Consider the following 14,904-nt stretch of genomic DNA (forward strand, 5'->3'; position numbering starts at 1 on the left):
ATGCAGGTAAAGTAATTTCCCCCTCTTATGATATATATCCTGCTCACTTACTCTTCATATATATCGTACTTCTTTTGATACTGGTTCTTGACTGACGACGCCTCTCTTTTAGTACTCGCGTCAAATTTGGAATTTCCTTGCTCAAGTCAGAGGCACCAGTATAATAGTCCCAGACCGCACTTCTCAGGTTTTTCATGCTCATTCTCTAGGGTTGACATATCATTTGGCATCTAACTAATGTTTGTAGTTTTCAGCAATATCTTTTATTAGTTATCATTTATGCTGCACACAATAATTTGAAGGGAAAAAGTGTGTTTTTCATCCCTCAGTTATCATATGAGCGTTGCTTTCACCCTAAACTCTTAAAACCGCCAGATTAAGTTGGTCCCTCAACTACTAACACAGTGCAATTTTCAGTTTTCATATTCGTGAGTGCTTTCTCTCAATCTAAAGATATCTTTTTATGAAACGATGCCTGCATGTCGGCCAACATCACCGCCATAAATCTCCAACACAGTACCATCAATTCTTAAAAGTAAGCTGTAAATTTAAAATTTGAATTTTGTAAAAATTCAATAGGATTTATTCTGGAAAATGGGATAAAGATGTGTGTGTGTGTGTATGTATATAAAAAACTCACATGCAACAAATGCCATTTCAAATAACTCAAGGTTCATGAAAAAGTAAAATAGTAAGGAAACAAATACTCCGTATGCCTTTTTTTTCTCTGTTGTTCTCAAAGTCTTGGCTGTGTAATAATTGATGAGTGAAGTGCCACTTAACTCAAAACTGAAGTTCTTTTTGACATGCCAAACGTACCATGACGTAAGCGTACTTCACTCAAAACCTGTTTCAAATGGGCGAAGCAACTATGAGAGCTGAAAAATGCATGGTGTTGGTAGTTAGGGATCAGCATTTGGATGATTTGAAGTATAGGACGAATGTTTCACTCATGCTATAGTTCAGGGATAGTAAGTGCACGTTTTCCTAATTTCAATACTGTAAAATATCTCTTTTTTTTTATATGTAAAATATCTCTTTATAGAATATTTTTGTTGATGTACTTTAATGGCTGGATAGCTCTGATTTCTCTTTACCATATTTAAACATGGATGGATCCATCCAGGGGACCATGACAATGTTTGTTGAGATACATGACCGCTTGGTGGCCATCCTAAAAGAAGATAGTGTTCCATCCTTTCAACGCATGTTCGTAAAGTATAGAGAGCGCATGGTTTGTGGATATGTCATCACTCCGCAAACCCTCCTCTTCATAATTGCAACGAATGCCCTGCGTTGTGCTAAGTTCGTTTTGGAGGGGACGGCACCTAAGCTCGGTGGGCAGCGCGCCAACCCCAACTACATAACCAGCTTTGGGTTCTTCCCCCTCCACCAAGCTGCCGAGACATTCTCCGCTGACATGGTTGAGTTACTTCTCAACTATGGTGCATTGCCCAATCTACGCACCTCGGGCGATAGAATCATTGAGGGCCTCCTCCCACTCCATGTTGCCATTGAGAACACTTGCCAGCACAAGTATCTTGAGGACAATCTACTATCTGACCAGAGCCATATGAAGGGGAATGTCGAGTACATCTACAAGCTCATATATCTGCTTTGCCTGCCTGAGATGGTTTGTGTTAAATCCCTCCGAACATCAATTACTACTTTGCTTACATAACAACATTTGAGAATTTAAGTTCATGCTGGATAATTATGTCGATTGTTCTATGAACTAAAAACATAGTATAGATCAACTTGTACAAGCGAATTATTTGCATGTGTAATTTTTTCTGTATTTATATTAAAACTTGAGGAGGTGCCATTTCTTCTTAATGTGAGATGATTCAAATTTATCTGCACCTATATTTTTTGTTATTTTTTCTTGCTGATAAAGTTTAGTGCCAATCTGTATTATGTATAATGTGACCACTTTAAATTATGGTGTTCTCTATTGGTGACTTATGTAGAAGATCTTCATGGACACAACTAGAGTTCTTGCATCTCAAACGGATAATATAGTAGACGAACTATGGGATTACATTAAGCATGGGAAGCTTGTCCCAGCAGCTATTTTGCTCCTCGCAGCTCAGAGGCATCTCCGTAACCTTGGTGGATTTGATAGGATCCAGGACCTTATTGATGATTCTAACTTTTCCCTTGCAAGGGAGGAGTGTGGATTAGAAAGTGGTAAAAATACCAAGGCGCAAAAGCAGCTAAAGGAGAAGAAAGCACAATTTAGTAATGCATTCATGCTTGTTAGGATAATTCTGAATGCTGGTGAAGCTCTTGATGCATATATTCAAACTCATTCAAAGGTAACACATTTTTGTTAGATGACATCTTCACTGACTTAGGTCTCCAATTTTCCAATTTGAATATGCTTTTATACGCTGAGGTTTGGCGAAATTGTGATATTGATTGTAGTGAGAGAATATTGCATACATTTTACTTGCTATCCAACGGGAAAATAACACAATTTTTATCGAGATAATTTTCTTGTGCTGTCTTGATCTGCTTCTTTTACCAAGTCTTTTCAAATAAAATACTAAAATCTGGTGGACCTCAGTTCAATGGATTGGATTTCCACTTTCGAAATCTATCTGAATCGATATATTCTGAAAATGTACAATCTTAAATATCAGTAACTGATGTACATTTAGCAATAAATTGATCATGTGGGGAAGCGAGAGCAACACTTCGAAATTATTTCCACATGCTTACTAGTACTTCAATTTAGTGTATTTTGAGCTGTATGATTGCTTGATTGTAATAACTTTACCAAATAATGGTGTTTCCTAAAGTACACTAAAGCATGGTCAAATTGTCAATAATACACTTGTGAGTTAATTGTTACTTGGAAAAAACTATCTGGATTTCTTTAATACTTGTCTGTTAAGTGTATTTGAGGTTTGTAGTGGTCTTGTACTGTAGTTCTTTTGCATATGGCCTTTTTGGCTGTACAGTCAATAAATAGTAGCACATCAGCTAATTTAGCTGGGATACATATCAAGTAAACGAAATCAAGTGATAACAAAACTTAATTAACTTCTACAAAATAATAAATATGCAGGCGTCTCATGAGGAGGTCATTGGGAAAGTTTCAGCAATTCTCCAGAATTATGATGTGGGTCCTAGTGGAAAAGTAATATGCATTGAAGACCTTGACTGGTTTGATTTTGTCTTGCCGCCTGTCCCCTGTTTAACCGTTAGCTACCTTTTTTCCATATATATGATCTACCTAACAATCTTTTAATTTATTTTTCCACATGGTCTTGTAGCTGCCCCTATGCCTGCCCAGTGCCAGACGGTGTGTTGCATGAACATGGTGCGTGCTTGTTTCACAACCTGTGCTTCCCACATTTTGCAAAATAAACAGTAATAACTCTGTAATGGGAAACAGGGGAAACAGATTTGTCGAAGGAAGCCATAGGATCGTCTACTCATGAAGTCAAGGGAAGAAATGTATGGATATTTGAACTTGTGTGCCTTTTGACTTTTCTATTCCTTATTTTTCTGCATGATGATTATTATTTTTTAGTTAACGTAGTAATTTATTTTTCTGCATGCTGAGACTGACGATAAAAGTTCTTCAAATACATTTGATGACAGTTTTTATTAGGACACTGAAATACACCGTATGGCTGTAGTATTAGCATTCAAATATTTTTTATTGACGGGCACTGTATCGTCCCATAGTATAGTACGGCATGTACATATTCAAGAGTTAGATATAATGGCTAGGGCTAGAACACTCTAGCTCTGTTTTTCGTAAAATTAAACGATGTTGTGCACATGATCACTATCTGGTTGGTGTGGTAATAATTTATGGGTAAGACGCTTTTGTACATCTTTAGTCCCTCGATCAATCAGAACCACCAAGGAAAAATCCAGTCTGGGGTGTTTACGAACTTTGGTTTTAGTTCAACCAAGTGTCTGTTTTTCCTTTGATGGTTATTGACAGTAGTTCATACAAAGCGGCTGAATTTTGGTTGTGTAGCCAGTGGAGAACTCAATAACCAGTTTTAAATCTAGAAACAGCCATGTTGCATATTTGTTTTACATTATTTATGTGTTAACAGGCTGCGATAAAGGAACCACGTAAAGGACAGAACCTCTATTTTGCAAGAGATCAGTTTCTACCCATATGGAGATCGGTGTTAACATGTCGGTTTCTTGTGAGCTTAATTCCATCTTATGCACCAAAGAAAGAGTCAGTGTATGCCCGACCTGTTGACACCAAAAAGAAAGTGAATAATCAAAGGCCTTGTCAAGTTGGCCTTGGCTTGTTAGATACCAGTAGGTCTTGGAAATCAAGAAAAGATCCAAAAGTATCTAGTGCTCCTCGGTCCAGAAGGCTATTTGCCACTGCTGCATCGACTGTCCTGAAGATGTTGAAGCGCTCATGATGACCGAGAACGAAGATATAATAGATTACCAGCTGAAGCTGTTGAGCATAATAGCCAACTTTCATCCGTTGAAAGATTCCTTTCAACTACATTTATTTTGGAGATAGTTGAGCTGAAGTAGTAGTGCCTCTTGTGAAGATGAATCCTTCGGTCTTTCCATTGTTCTATACTCCTATGTTATGTCTTCAGCCAGCAATCAATTAAGAATTCTAATTCTCAAGCTGTTACAGATCCTACAGTAGCAATATCATTGTACGAAACATATCGACCATACAAATGGAGTTTGGAAGCTACACCTTTACATCTAATGAGTTGCCATTACAAACCCCCTATGCTACAGAATGGGACGCCTAAGCAGCTCAAAGCAAAGAGGAGATTGCCATGAATCCTGCATCAGTATCAGTGTCACCCATGTTATCTGAGTGATACCAGTCACCCACTTGCGCCAATCCAGCAGAAGATAGCTAAAATAGAAGTATTACAGGTTGCGCGCTTGAGAATCAGCGCCCAGGTGTTAATACAGTTTGGCAATGCTATTCATGGGCACATACTACGGCAAATTGGCTGATCGTTTCACTGTTCTTTCCAAATCCTACCGGTCACCCTCAATTTGAGCTCCTTCCTTTCACCACCGGAGAAGAACAAGGCCATGTTCCGTTGGATTATTAGCCCATCATAGCTATCTCGGACCTTCCGATGGCTGTCCCTGATGCTCCGGGGAACCCCTTGAAAGATCATCTTGCGCCCACCACCTCCTACCTCAAGGCTGTAGCTGTAGTTTTTTGCTTCCGTGTCATCTCCCATGAACCTCAGGAAAGCAATGTAGACAGGCGCCATGCCCAGCTGAAATGCTTCAAAATGTAGGCAGAAGTACTGGCCAAAACAGCTGAAAACCTAGATGGACAAATCATACTTGAGTACTTAGTTTAATAGAAAAGGAAAATGGAAGAAAAGATGACATTTTGGATTGCGCTTCAACTGAAAATTGAGATGAGGAAACGCAGTAGCTGAGTATAAAGCAGAGAATAGTTGAGGACCTAAACCAAACTTCAACCTGTACCCACGAGATTAATTTGGGCAAACCGAACCTAACTAACCCACTTGGTGAAGAGAGCTGGGAAGCAGAGAAAGAATCCGAGTCAGTGGCAGGATGCCTGGAGGGGCGAGGCGCGAGCGGCGGCATGCTGGCCAGAGGAGCAGGGCCCGAGCAGCAGCTCCAGCATCGCCACGACGAGCCTGGGCGCCGCGCGGAGCACTCCGGCAGGACACCACGCAGAAGAGGGTGTCTTGCCAGTTGGCCGCAGCAACCGGAACAGGTCGAAGTTGAAGGTGAACCTGAGCTTCTTGGTGAGGTCGCAGGTGTAGTACGGCATCTCGGCCTCCTGCGGTGACTCGTGCAATCGGCGCACGGACGCGGCCATCTCGGCGAGGAGGCCAGCAGCCACGCGTGGTTCACCACTAGGAAGAAGCCTACCATGTCCACCACAGCCTTCACCTAGGCAAGCACTTGAACCAGCGGGCTGAGAGGTTGATGACCGGGACAGAGACTCCTGCAGAGCTCGGAGCAGAGGAGCCGGAGCGTGGGGTTGACGACTCTATGTCGATGTTGTGGGAGGCGACACCGTTGCGAGGGCCACGGTGCGCGCCGGTCAGCTACTTAGCGTCTCAGATGGACATGCACGTCCAACCACGGCATCGGCACCGCCAGCTTCCTCTGTTTGTCCATGGAGATGTTGGCCCCGTACAGACAGGTGGCCACAAGCAGCGCGGAGCAGGCAGCTCTGGCCCCATGCGCTTGTACTGGACCCAGCCGTATGTGGAGGAGCCCCCCACAAAGCCCAATTGGCAGATCAAACAATCCTCTCTGGAATTTTTGATCTTGTTTCTTGATTAACCATGCCATGAGAGCACCCACTGAAGCACCTGAGCTCGTACTGCCGCGCGTCCATTTGCAATTTACGATCTAGCTTCTCGATTCGTCATGGCATGATCTTGATTAGCACTGCAATGCCAAGCACCTGTGTGCTCATCCTGCAGCGTTCGTCCACGGCGAGGCCCGTGGCCGTGGCATCGGCCACTTCGCTGCGGCCACCATGATGGCATCATGCGGCCTCGAGAGGTACAACTGCCAGGTGGGCGTCATTGTGTACCACGAGACCTCAAACCACCATGGCGCCCAGCGGTTGACCGGAGCGCGCTGACCCCAGCTGCTGAGCTGCAGATGGTCCTCGACCTCCTCTCTGGCCTCGACCACTCACGCCCCATCATTGGTCGACTAATATGGGCAGAACCATGGAGCCTCAGCCTGCTGCTAGCACGTGGTGAGGTCAGGGCCAGGTGAGAGAGACAAAGATCGAAGCGCCGTTGTAGCGGAGGAGGGGCCGGCGAGCTGCAAGCATCAGCGGATGCAGTTGCATAGAAGCGGAAGAGCAACGCAGTCCTAACCAATCTCACGAACCGTATATTAACTTTGGGTTAAACTATTTGGAACCGGAACCGTTCGGGCCCATACCTGATTATACCCAACCGTTTGCTACACAAAACTGAACTAAACCAAACTGTTGTCAGAATAAACTCATTTAGAAACTGAACTAGACAAGCCCACAGGGAGAAACCGACCCAACCCACCCGGTTATGGCAAAACCATTCTTAGGTTTAGCTGAGTAAGACATTTCAAATGTTGAGTTGGAAATAGATGCAGTGGATCTGGGCATTGTGGTGTCTTCATAGATGTGAAACTATTATGGTCAAACAAGTATGTAAAATTGCCAGCATCTTCATCATATATTGTACGACAAATAGTTAGCATAAAAACAAGAATTGTAGTCATATTTGACTGACAGGAAAGCTTGGCATATGTTGTGGAAACGGCCACAAAGTTTACTGTAAAAAATGAGCTTAGTGTCTTTGCAGAAAGGGAACTAATCATTTCTCGGTTGGTGGTAGTTATGGTTGTGCAGTAGACCCCGACCAGCAACCGCTCAGGTTCCAGTTATCTTTGCTCAGACTTTTGTGCTTATTTTGAATCGATATGATACCTAGCACTTCCTAGGTATTCTCGTTTTATTTTGCATTTTCACAGACATAAAGGAAGCACAAAAATGCTAGATGGAAATTCTTAATGAACATTTTGGTGTTGGCGAGAAATACCGTAAGCATCCAAGTGGCATTCTCAACTTCATGGGGATTTGACTTGACATAGCGATGGTTGAAAGTGCTTCCACTGTGCATATCAACTTTGTGATCATCTTTCAGGTGATTTACCAAGTATGGAATGTCACCAGCAACTGTACATTCAGATCCAGCATATGGACAGCTATAAGGCCTATATTGGCACTGTGACTCATGCTTCAGCTTGCAGTAGTATGGATAAATGCCTAAACAGCCAAAGTTCTGGAACTTGCATGGAAGTTCAAGAGATGCAGCCACTTTCTCAAGAGCAAGGCATCTTATGTTACCCAGTTCATGCCTACAAGTTGGGCAGCGATTGTGAACTCTTGGCTTGCATCCAGAACAGATTGTATGACCATTTGAGCACTGCAGAAAAGGGTGGCGTTACAATACAGTAAAAGAAAGTGTGTAGTGCACAACGTACTTAGTAAACTCGTTTTGGTGTTTAAGTAGCATATGCACTGAAAATAATAGAAAGCAACAAGAGTGCTTTACTCAAACAAGAGAGGGAAAGTATCTACAAAACTTCAGACAGGCAAAACTAAGAACATGATAGCAGTTACAAGCAAAGAATATTGAAGATGACTCTGAAACTAATGCATATTGTGTTATCTAACAGAATACATTTGAACAGGAATAATTCGGCACATCAAGTTAACTTTTAGAACTAAATGAATCCGCTGGAGAAGCAGAAATGCGCACCTGATGAATAGGAGGGTACATGGCACTCAAGCAGACTGGGCATTCCAAAAGTTCGCGCACGCTGCTAGAAGCTACGACATTTGGTTTTGGTGTAAGCGGAATATGATCGCCGACAAGTTCAGCAACATCCAGTACGTCGGACTTTGGAGGATCAATAACCTCAGAACAAGAATCATCAATATAAGCAGCTGAGGCCATGGGTAAATTCCGGAGATTGCAAACCTGCTAGAAAAACAGATAATTTTTTTGCCTTATTAACATCAGAACTAACAAGGGGACAAATGATTGCCAATAACAGTACTTCCATTAGCATTGTTCAGAAGAATTATCGCCCCAAAAGATAATCGTTTGTGTATGGGCCCAATTTCTTAGCTCCAGTACAGTATTGTTACATGATTGGAAACTGACTAAAGGTTTTAAGAGAGATAGGGCCACAATGGTCAGTGGAGCAGAAATGATTAGAGCTCATTGCCTAGGGCCTGACATTATACTATCAAGTGTTGACCAGGTCTTTTTAGTTGTCACTACATGTGCCAAAATATATCATAAGTGTCATGAAACATGTTGATGTTTTGGTAGGAAAAATATACTTCCTCCGTCTAAAAATATGTGTCTCAATTTTATCTAGATACGTATGTATCTTTAACTAAAATGCATCTAGATACATCTATATCTATACAAAAGTGAGACACCTACTTTTAGACGGAGGGAGTAGTACACTAAGGATGTGTGTTATTTGGCTTGCATTTCTAAGCATTTGTGTATCCGTGGTTTAAGTACATTACTACTTTCCCTTTTTGAGAAGCATGGTTTCTTTCGGGGAAGACAAAGGTAAACAACTAGTAAAATACTAAAATGTGAACATGCTAAACCTTGCAGGTAAACACTAGTGCCGGCAATTAGTGACCATAGCACCTTGCAGAGGAAAGAAAATTTCCATCTAGGTAATGTGGGCGCAAATGAAATGATTCACTAATAATAAATCAACAAATATGATACACGGTTGACCCGGACCATAACTCCCATTTGTAAGTAAGTATTAAATCCAGCAAGCAATATGATTACTACCAGATATAAAGGGCACCCGCACAACTTTATGTACTCCTAAGATGAACACATGATTAGGTGAGCACGTGAGTAGTGGAATCCGTACATACATATCTGGGCATGCTATCACTCTTTCGGCTCATCAATCGTCTACCGAAACCTACAGCTTAACTAATGCGTAGATACTAGTAATCATCTCTATCTCGAGCTCCATTAATGGCCATTACGCACAAGAAACAGCCACAGAAGGGACCGGCCAGAGAGGAAATGCCAAGAACACTATGGGTTCGGTTCTGTCAATCAAACGGCACGCTAGTAAGGGGAAGAGCTACGAGTCGTGCGCATCTGCAAGGCGCGAAACCGCACCAGATCGAGCGGTAAACCTAGAACCCCTGACCCAAATCAAGCAAGAAACCACCGCAAGCGGGAAGCCAAACCCCTGCTCCTCCGGCGGCATTGGAGTCACCCGAACGGAATCGAGTGCGGACTCGACGAACGCCTCGGAAACCCCTCTAGAAACCCAATCTTGTCTTCCACCGCCCGAGATAATAATGGGGAGAAAAACACGCTCATGAAAGAAAAACAGTGGGAGAAAGAGGAGCAGTAATACTCTGAGAACTGGCGCTGCTACCTCCGGCGGGAAGGAAGAAGCGGCAGGGCAGGAGGCCAGCTCCATACGATACACGGTTGACCCAACCATATCTCCCATTTGTAAGTAGAATAGTATTAAATCCAGCAACCAATATGATTACTACCAGATAAAGGGCACCGGCACAACTTTATGTACTCCTAAGATGAACACATGATTAGGTGAGCACGTGAGTAGTGGAACCCGTACATATCTGGGCATAGTAGTATCACTCTTTCGGCTCATCAATCGTCTACCGAAACCTGCAGCTTAACTAATGCCTAGATACTGCTAATCATCTCTATCTCGAGCTCCATTAATGGCCATTACGCGCAAGAAACAGCCATGGAAGGGTCCGGCCAGAGAGGAAATGGCAAGAACGCTACGGGCTCGGCTCTGTCAATCTAAGGACACGCTATTGGGGGAGTGAGCTAGGGTGCTTGCGCATCTGTTAGGCACGAAGCCGCACCAGATCGAGCAGCAGCCCTAAAGCTGTGGCCCGAATCAAGCAAGAAACCACCGCAGGCAGAGGCAGGTAGCCGCACCCCTGCTCCTCCGGCGGCATTGGAGTCACCCGAACGGAATCGAGCGCGGAGTGGACGAACACCTCGGAAACCCCCTCTAGAAACCCAATCTTGTCTTCCACCGCCCGAGAAAATAATGGGGAGAAAAACACACGCATGAAAGAAAAACAGTGGGAGAAATTAGATGAGCAGTAATACTCTGAGAGCTGGCGCCCGTACCTCCGGTGGGAAGCAAGAAGCGGCCGGGCTGGAGGCCAGCTCCGGGCGGCACGGGCGCACGGCGATCTACTTGCCCAGTGCGGTCGGCGCCGACGGCTGGCGAGTGGGGAGAAGGGGAGAGAGAGGGGGGACAGAGGCGACAGAATTCGAATTAAAGCCTCTCTCTCCTCCCTCCCCTGCCCTGTTGCGTTTTGTTTTGATTCACTGATGATTTTTGTCGCCTGAATTCTGCCAAGCTTTGGATCATTTCCATTTTATATATTTTCTCTACTATACTACTCGTTGGCTACTTGTGTTGCGACGCCTCTTCGGGGTTCGCGCTCGTGGCTGTTAATCATGCAGTTAACCATGGAGTCCAAATGAATCGATTTTTTGTAATATACGAATCTATATATAGAAGAAAGAAAGCAGGTTTAATTGTCACCTTCTGTAAAATGCTGCATGATTGATTGCCCTAGCCAGAAAACGCGAAATCCTATCATGCAGTTTGACGGCTTCATTGTCAGCTTCCGACGTGTCACGGACTCACGGTAGCCCGTCGTGTGTTGATTTGCCACGAGAGTGAACGTACGCACGTCGTTTTCACACGGTGAGACGCGTCGCCGACGCCGAGGACCGGAGGCAGCAAAATATATACGCGCCTACGCCCGTGTGAAGCAAAGAGCCGCTGAGGCTCTGGTTGCTTGTTTGGACGACCAACACCAACGGATTCCAGGAGTTCCGAAATATTTGGGGCCTACCAGATATAAATTCACGCTAAGTATCATATTTTCTCAGTTACGTAGGCATACACGCCACATATCGGCAAACCCCAAATGTATTCTCAACTATCACACCGCCGCCCCATATGACGGTCAACGATACATGAATCATTTTATTGTTCATTTAATTAAGTTAAGTTTTTCACAATTTTTATTTCAAACCAAACTCAAGTTTACTTCCGGACTCGACAAACACACATAGTATGATCGACCGACACAGAATTGTTTTGTGAACCAGGGATAGGGTAGGTGCTATAGGCTGCCGAGGTTGCAATTACCATCCATCGAAATGCACTTACCGACGCTTTGTGTCATGAATTCGAAGTGGGCAGCAAGTTTTTTTTCGATAAAGGGAATATATTAATATCGAGAGATACCAATTACACCCAGCCTCTGCAATAACGCACCACCCTAATGGCACTATGGATGCACACAGCCAAAAAACAAAAAGAAAAATAAGAAACAAAAGTCCCGCTACAGTATCACGGACCTAACAACAACAATACATCCACCACCATGACAACACCTGAATTGCAGACTCTCCAAAAAAACGACGCCTCCAAGAAGGGAACAGTGCTCCAACACCGTCATCGTCCGATCAAAGATCTTAGGTTTTCACCCTGAAGATAGTCCCCACTCTCAAAACAATGCCTCCACCAAGGTCACTGCCAGGCACAACCAGTTAAGGCCGGACCTTGGATTTTCACCTCGAAAGGTAGGACTCCGCGCTACACATGTGTTGTCGCCCCCACTTTCATACCGCTCGCTGTGAAGCCCGGACACCAAGCAAGCCCCTCAACGGCGCGGAGACTAGAACCTCCCTTAGCTAGTCCTCCCTCCGGCCTTCATGAAATTCTCTTCTTCCGACTTTCATCATGGATCCATAGTCACTTGATGTCAACACGGAAAAAGAGCTTCGCGCCGCTTTCTCCGGAACCAAACGGTCGGAATAAACGCATGGGTGCGCACGACCGAATACCTCCGATCCAGGCAAACTCCGGGCAAAGCACCGTTACATTCGCCGGCGGAGCCTTCCGGAACTCAACCTCCGGCCAGATCACGAGTCCGAGGCCTCCGGTAGGTCCTCCTCTTCACGCAAGAGAGGCCCTAGGACCGCCGCCTTTATTCAGGCCGGACCCCCACGTCGGCGACCATCCCGGCTGGCCAACCCAACCCTCCACCGGCGACACCATCGCCGGCTTCCATGCACCTCCATCTCACCGCCGGTCGGCGATGATAGATCAAAATCCACCACCACCAACCGCAGGCCCACCCTCTCCGGCGAAGAAGAGGCCACCTCCTCCGTCAAACCCAAGGCTGCTGCCCCGGGCGCCCTCGTGTCGCGGAAGATGCCCGAGATCGCCTCCACGCACCAACGAGATGCGGGGGTGGATGGCATGGCGCGGACCGAGGGTCTGGCCGCCGCCCACCACCAACCCCTGTCGGAGTGCTGCGGGAAGCCGACGAGAAGAGGGAGACCGCAGCGCCGCCCATCCCACCCGCGCCGACCGGTCCGCCAGGGGACAGCCGACGGGAGGAGGGCCGCCGCCGCCGTCGCCCATCCCACGCGCGTTGATACGTCTCCGACGTATCGATAATTTCTTATGTTCCATGCCACATTATTGATGATATCTACATGTTTTATACATACTTTATGTCATATTTATGCATTTTCCGGCACTAACCTATTAACGAGATGCCGAAGAGCCAGTTGCTGTTTTCTGCTGTTTTTGGTTTCAGAAATCCTAGTAAGGAAATATTCTCGGAATTGGACGAAATCAAGACCCAGGGGCCTATTTTGCCACGAACCTTCCAGAAGACCGAGGGGGAATGTGGTGACCCGGCATACCACTGCATGGTGTAGTATGCAAGTCTGATATAACACCAATGAAACACCGTTCCACTAGTATTATATCGCTCAGAGTGGTACAACAGAAACATATGCGGGTCCAAGGCATGTCTATAGAATTACAACATTGACTCTGTTACATAAGATCAGCACAACCTCCTACTTTACAATGAGGTAAATCTAAAAAAACTCTAGAAGAACGACTCGTAGTCTAATCCTATCACGAACTCTATTTGTAGAGTATTTAACTAGCTAAAGAGGCTAAGAATAGATTCTAGCTAAGTAGGAGCTAGGTTTAGGAAACTAGTTCCCTTCTATGGCTAAACTAGGTTTTCTCCTTGATGTATGTGGTATCTGACTCTTCTGACATGGTCCTGTCTCTTGAAGTAGTCGTTGACTCCTCGGCCTTCGAGTTGCACTGTAGATCCTCCTTCGATGCCTCCATATCTAAGCAGGGGATTTAAGAGTGGGATGAGTACGAGCGTACTCAACAAGTTCATTATAGGAAAGAGGTGTTTAATGCACTAGCTACAGCATTAGACCGAGAAAGTCTAATACCAATGCAAGTTTCATAACCATTTCTTCAAAAGGTTGCTTTTATTCGGAAGAACTATGTCCGTCGGCCTTCACCGGTTTACTAGAACTTCATGGAGCTCCTTTCCGGCCGCGTTCGCGGTTCCATATCCCGAACAGGGAGTGACAGTCACGGTTCTTTACACTCGCAGAGATGTGTTGCTTTACCCATAAGAGATCTTAACCTTGGTGCCAACCGGGCGCGCAACCCGTCCACACTTCCTATGGTGTGAGGCCCGGTATAAGGTCTAGCCAATCATGTTCCTCCGCTACCTCGAACACCCACCCGTTGTTGCATGCGCCGACCCTGGGTCCATGTCGGTCCCATTATTCCTATAGATTTCAAGGTGGACCCCGACCACGACAACAGTGATGGGCTCTACCATACACTCCTACGCCGGTGGCTGCAACCCATCATAGACCGCAATACCGTGGGGACTTAAGGCTTCCCCGGCCCTACCGCTTGTTCTTCGAACGACAAGTGTCTACGGACCGTGCCGTGGGGACTTAAGGCTTCCCCGACCTACCGCTTGCCGCCGATAGATACAAGTGTCTACGGTAAAGCGCATCCGTTGATGAACGAGAGGTGGAAACACTTTTGACTACTCCGTCCCACTCCGGATCTTATGGTTAACACGGGTATTACGGCACAAGAATCACTCGGCGACATTTGTTGTTTAATCCTAGATGGATATAAACCCGTGCAATGGAACCTCCACCATATCAACACAATCCATGGTTCCATTGCCCACCACATAGTCATATTCATAGTTATGAAAGTAGTGATTTTGGTTTTTATGCAATAGTGATAATGTAGGATAACGTTGCATAGAAAACAAAAAATTTCCTACCGCGAACACGCAATCCAAGCCAAGATGCAATCTAGAAGACGGTAGCAACGAGGGGGTATCGAGTCTCACCCTTGAAGAGATTCCAAAGCCTACAAGATGAGGCTCTTGTTGCCGCGGTAGACGTTCACTTGCCGCTTGCAATCAATCTAGAAGACGGTAGCAACAAGGGG

General features: G+C 45.1%; 2 protein-coding genes across 5 annotated transcripts; one reads left to right on the forward strand and one right to left on the reverse strand.

The window, feature by feature from the left end:
* The first annotated feature begins 1,132 nt into the window (after positions 1-1,132).
* On the forward strand, positions 1,133-4,506 carry LOC124695621. Its single transcript, XM_047228447.1, has 6 exons — positions 1,133-1,633; positions 1,971-2,318; positions 3,074-3,171; positions 3,282-3,310; positions 3,404-3,465; positions 4,083-4,506. Exons 1-6 carry the CDS (start codon positions 1,133-1,135, stop codon positions 4,407-4,409), a joined length of 1,365 nt encoding a protein of 454 aa, XP_047084403.1. The 3' UTR covers positions 4,410-4,506.
* A 10-nt stretch (positions 4,507-4,516) lies between these two features.
* On the reverse strand, positions 4,517-10,910 carry LOC124702453 (E3 ubiquitin-protein ligase DIS1). 4 transcript variants are annotated; one of them, XM_047234594.1, is made up of 4 exons: positions 10,701-10,910; positions 8,283-8,504; positions 7,560-7,946; positions 4,517-5,303 (listed from the first exon to the last, which is right to left on the reverse strand). In XM_047234594.1, exons 2-4 carry the CDS (start codon positions 8,478-8,480, stop codon positions 4,983-4,985), a joined length of 906 nt encoding a protein of 301 aa, XP_047090550.1. In that variant the 5' UTR covers positions 8,481-8,504; positions 10,701-10,910; the 3' UTR covers positions 4,517-4,982. The 4 variants fall into 4 exon arrangements, with proteins under 4 accessions (XP_047090550.1, XP_047090551.1, XP_047090552.1 ...); XM_047234595.1 differs by having other exon boundaries at positions 8,283-8,507; XM_047234596.1 differs by lacking the exon at positions 10,701-10,910 and adding an exon at positions 9,940-9,982.
* Between the last annotated feature and the right edge of the window lie 3,994 nt (positions 10,911-14,904).

This window comes from Lolium rigidum, chromosome 3, assembly GCF_022539505.1.
Source record: "Lolium rigidum isolate FL_2022 chromosome 3, APGP_CSIRO_Lrig_0.1, whole genome shotgun sequence".
In the NCBI taxonomy this organism is placed as follows: Eukaryota; Viridiplantae; Streptophyta; class Magnoliopsida; order Poales; family Poaceae; genus Lolium; species Lolium rigidum.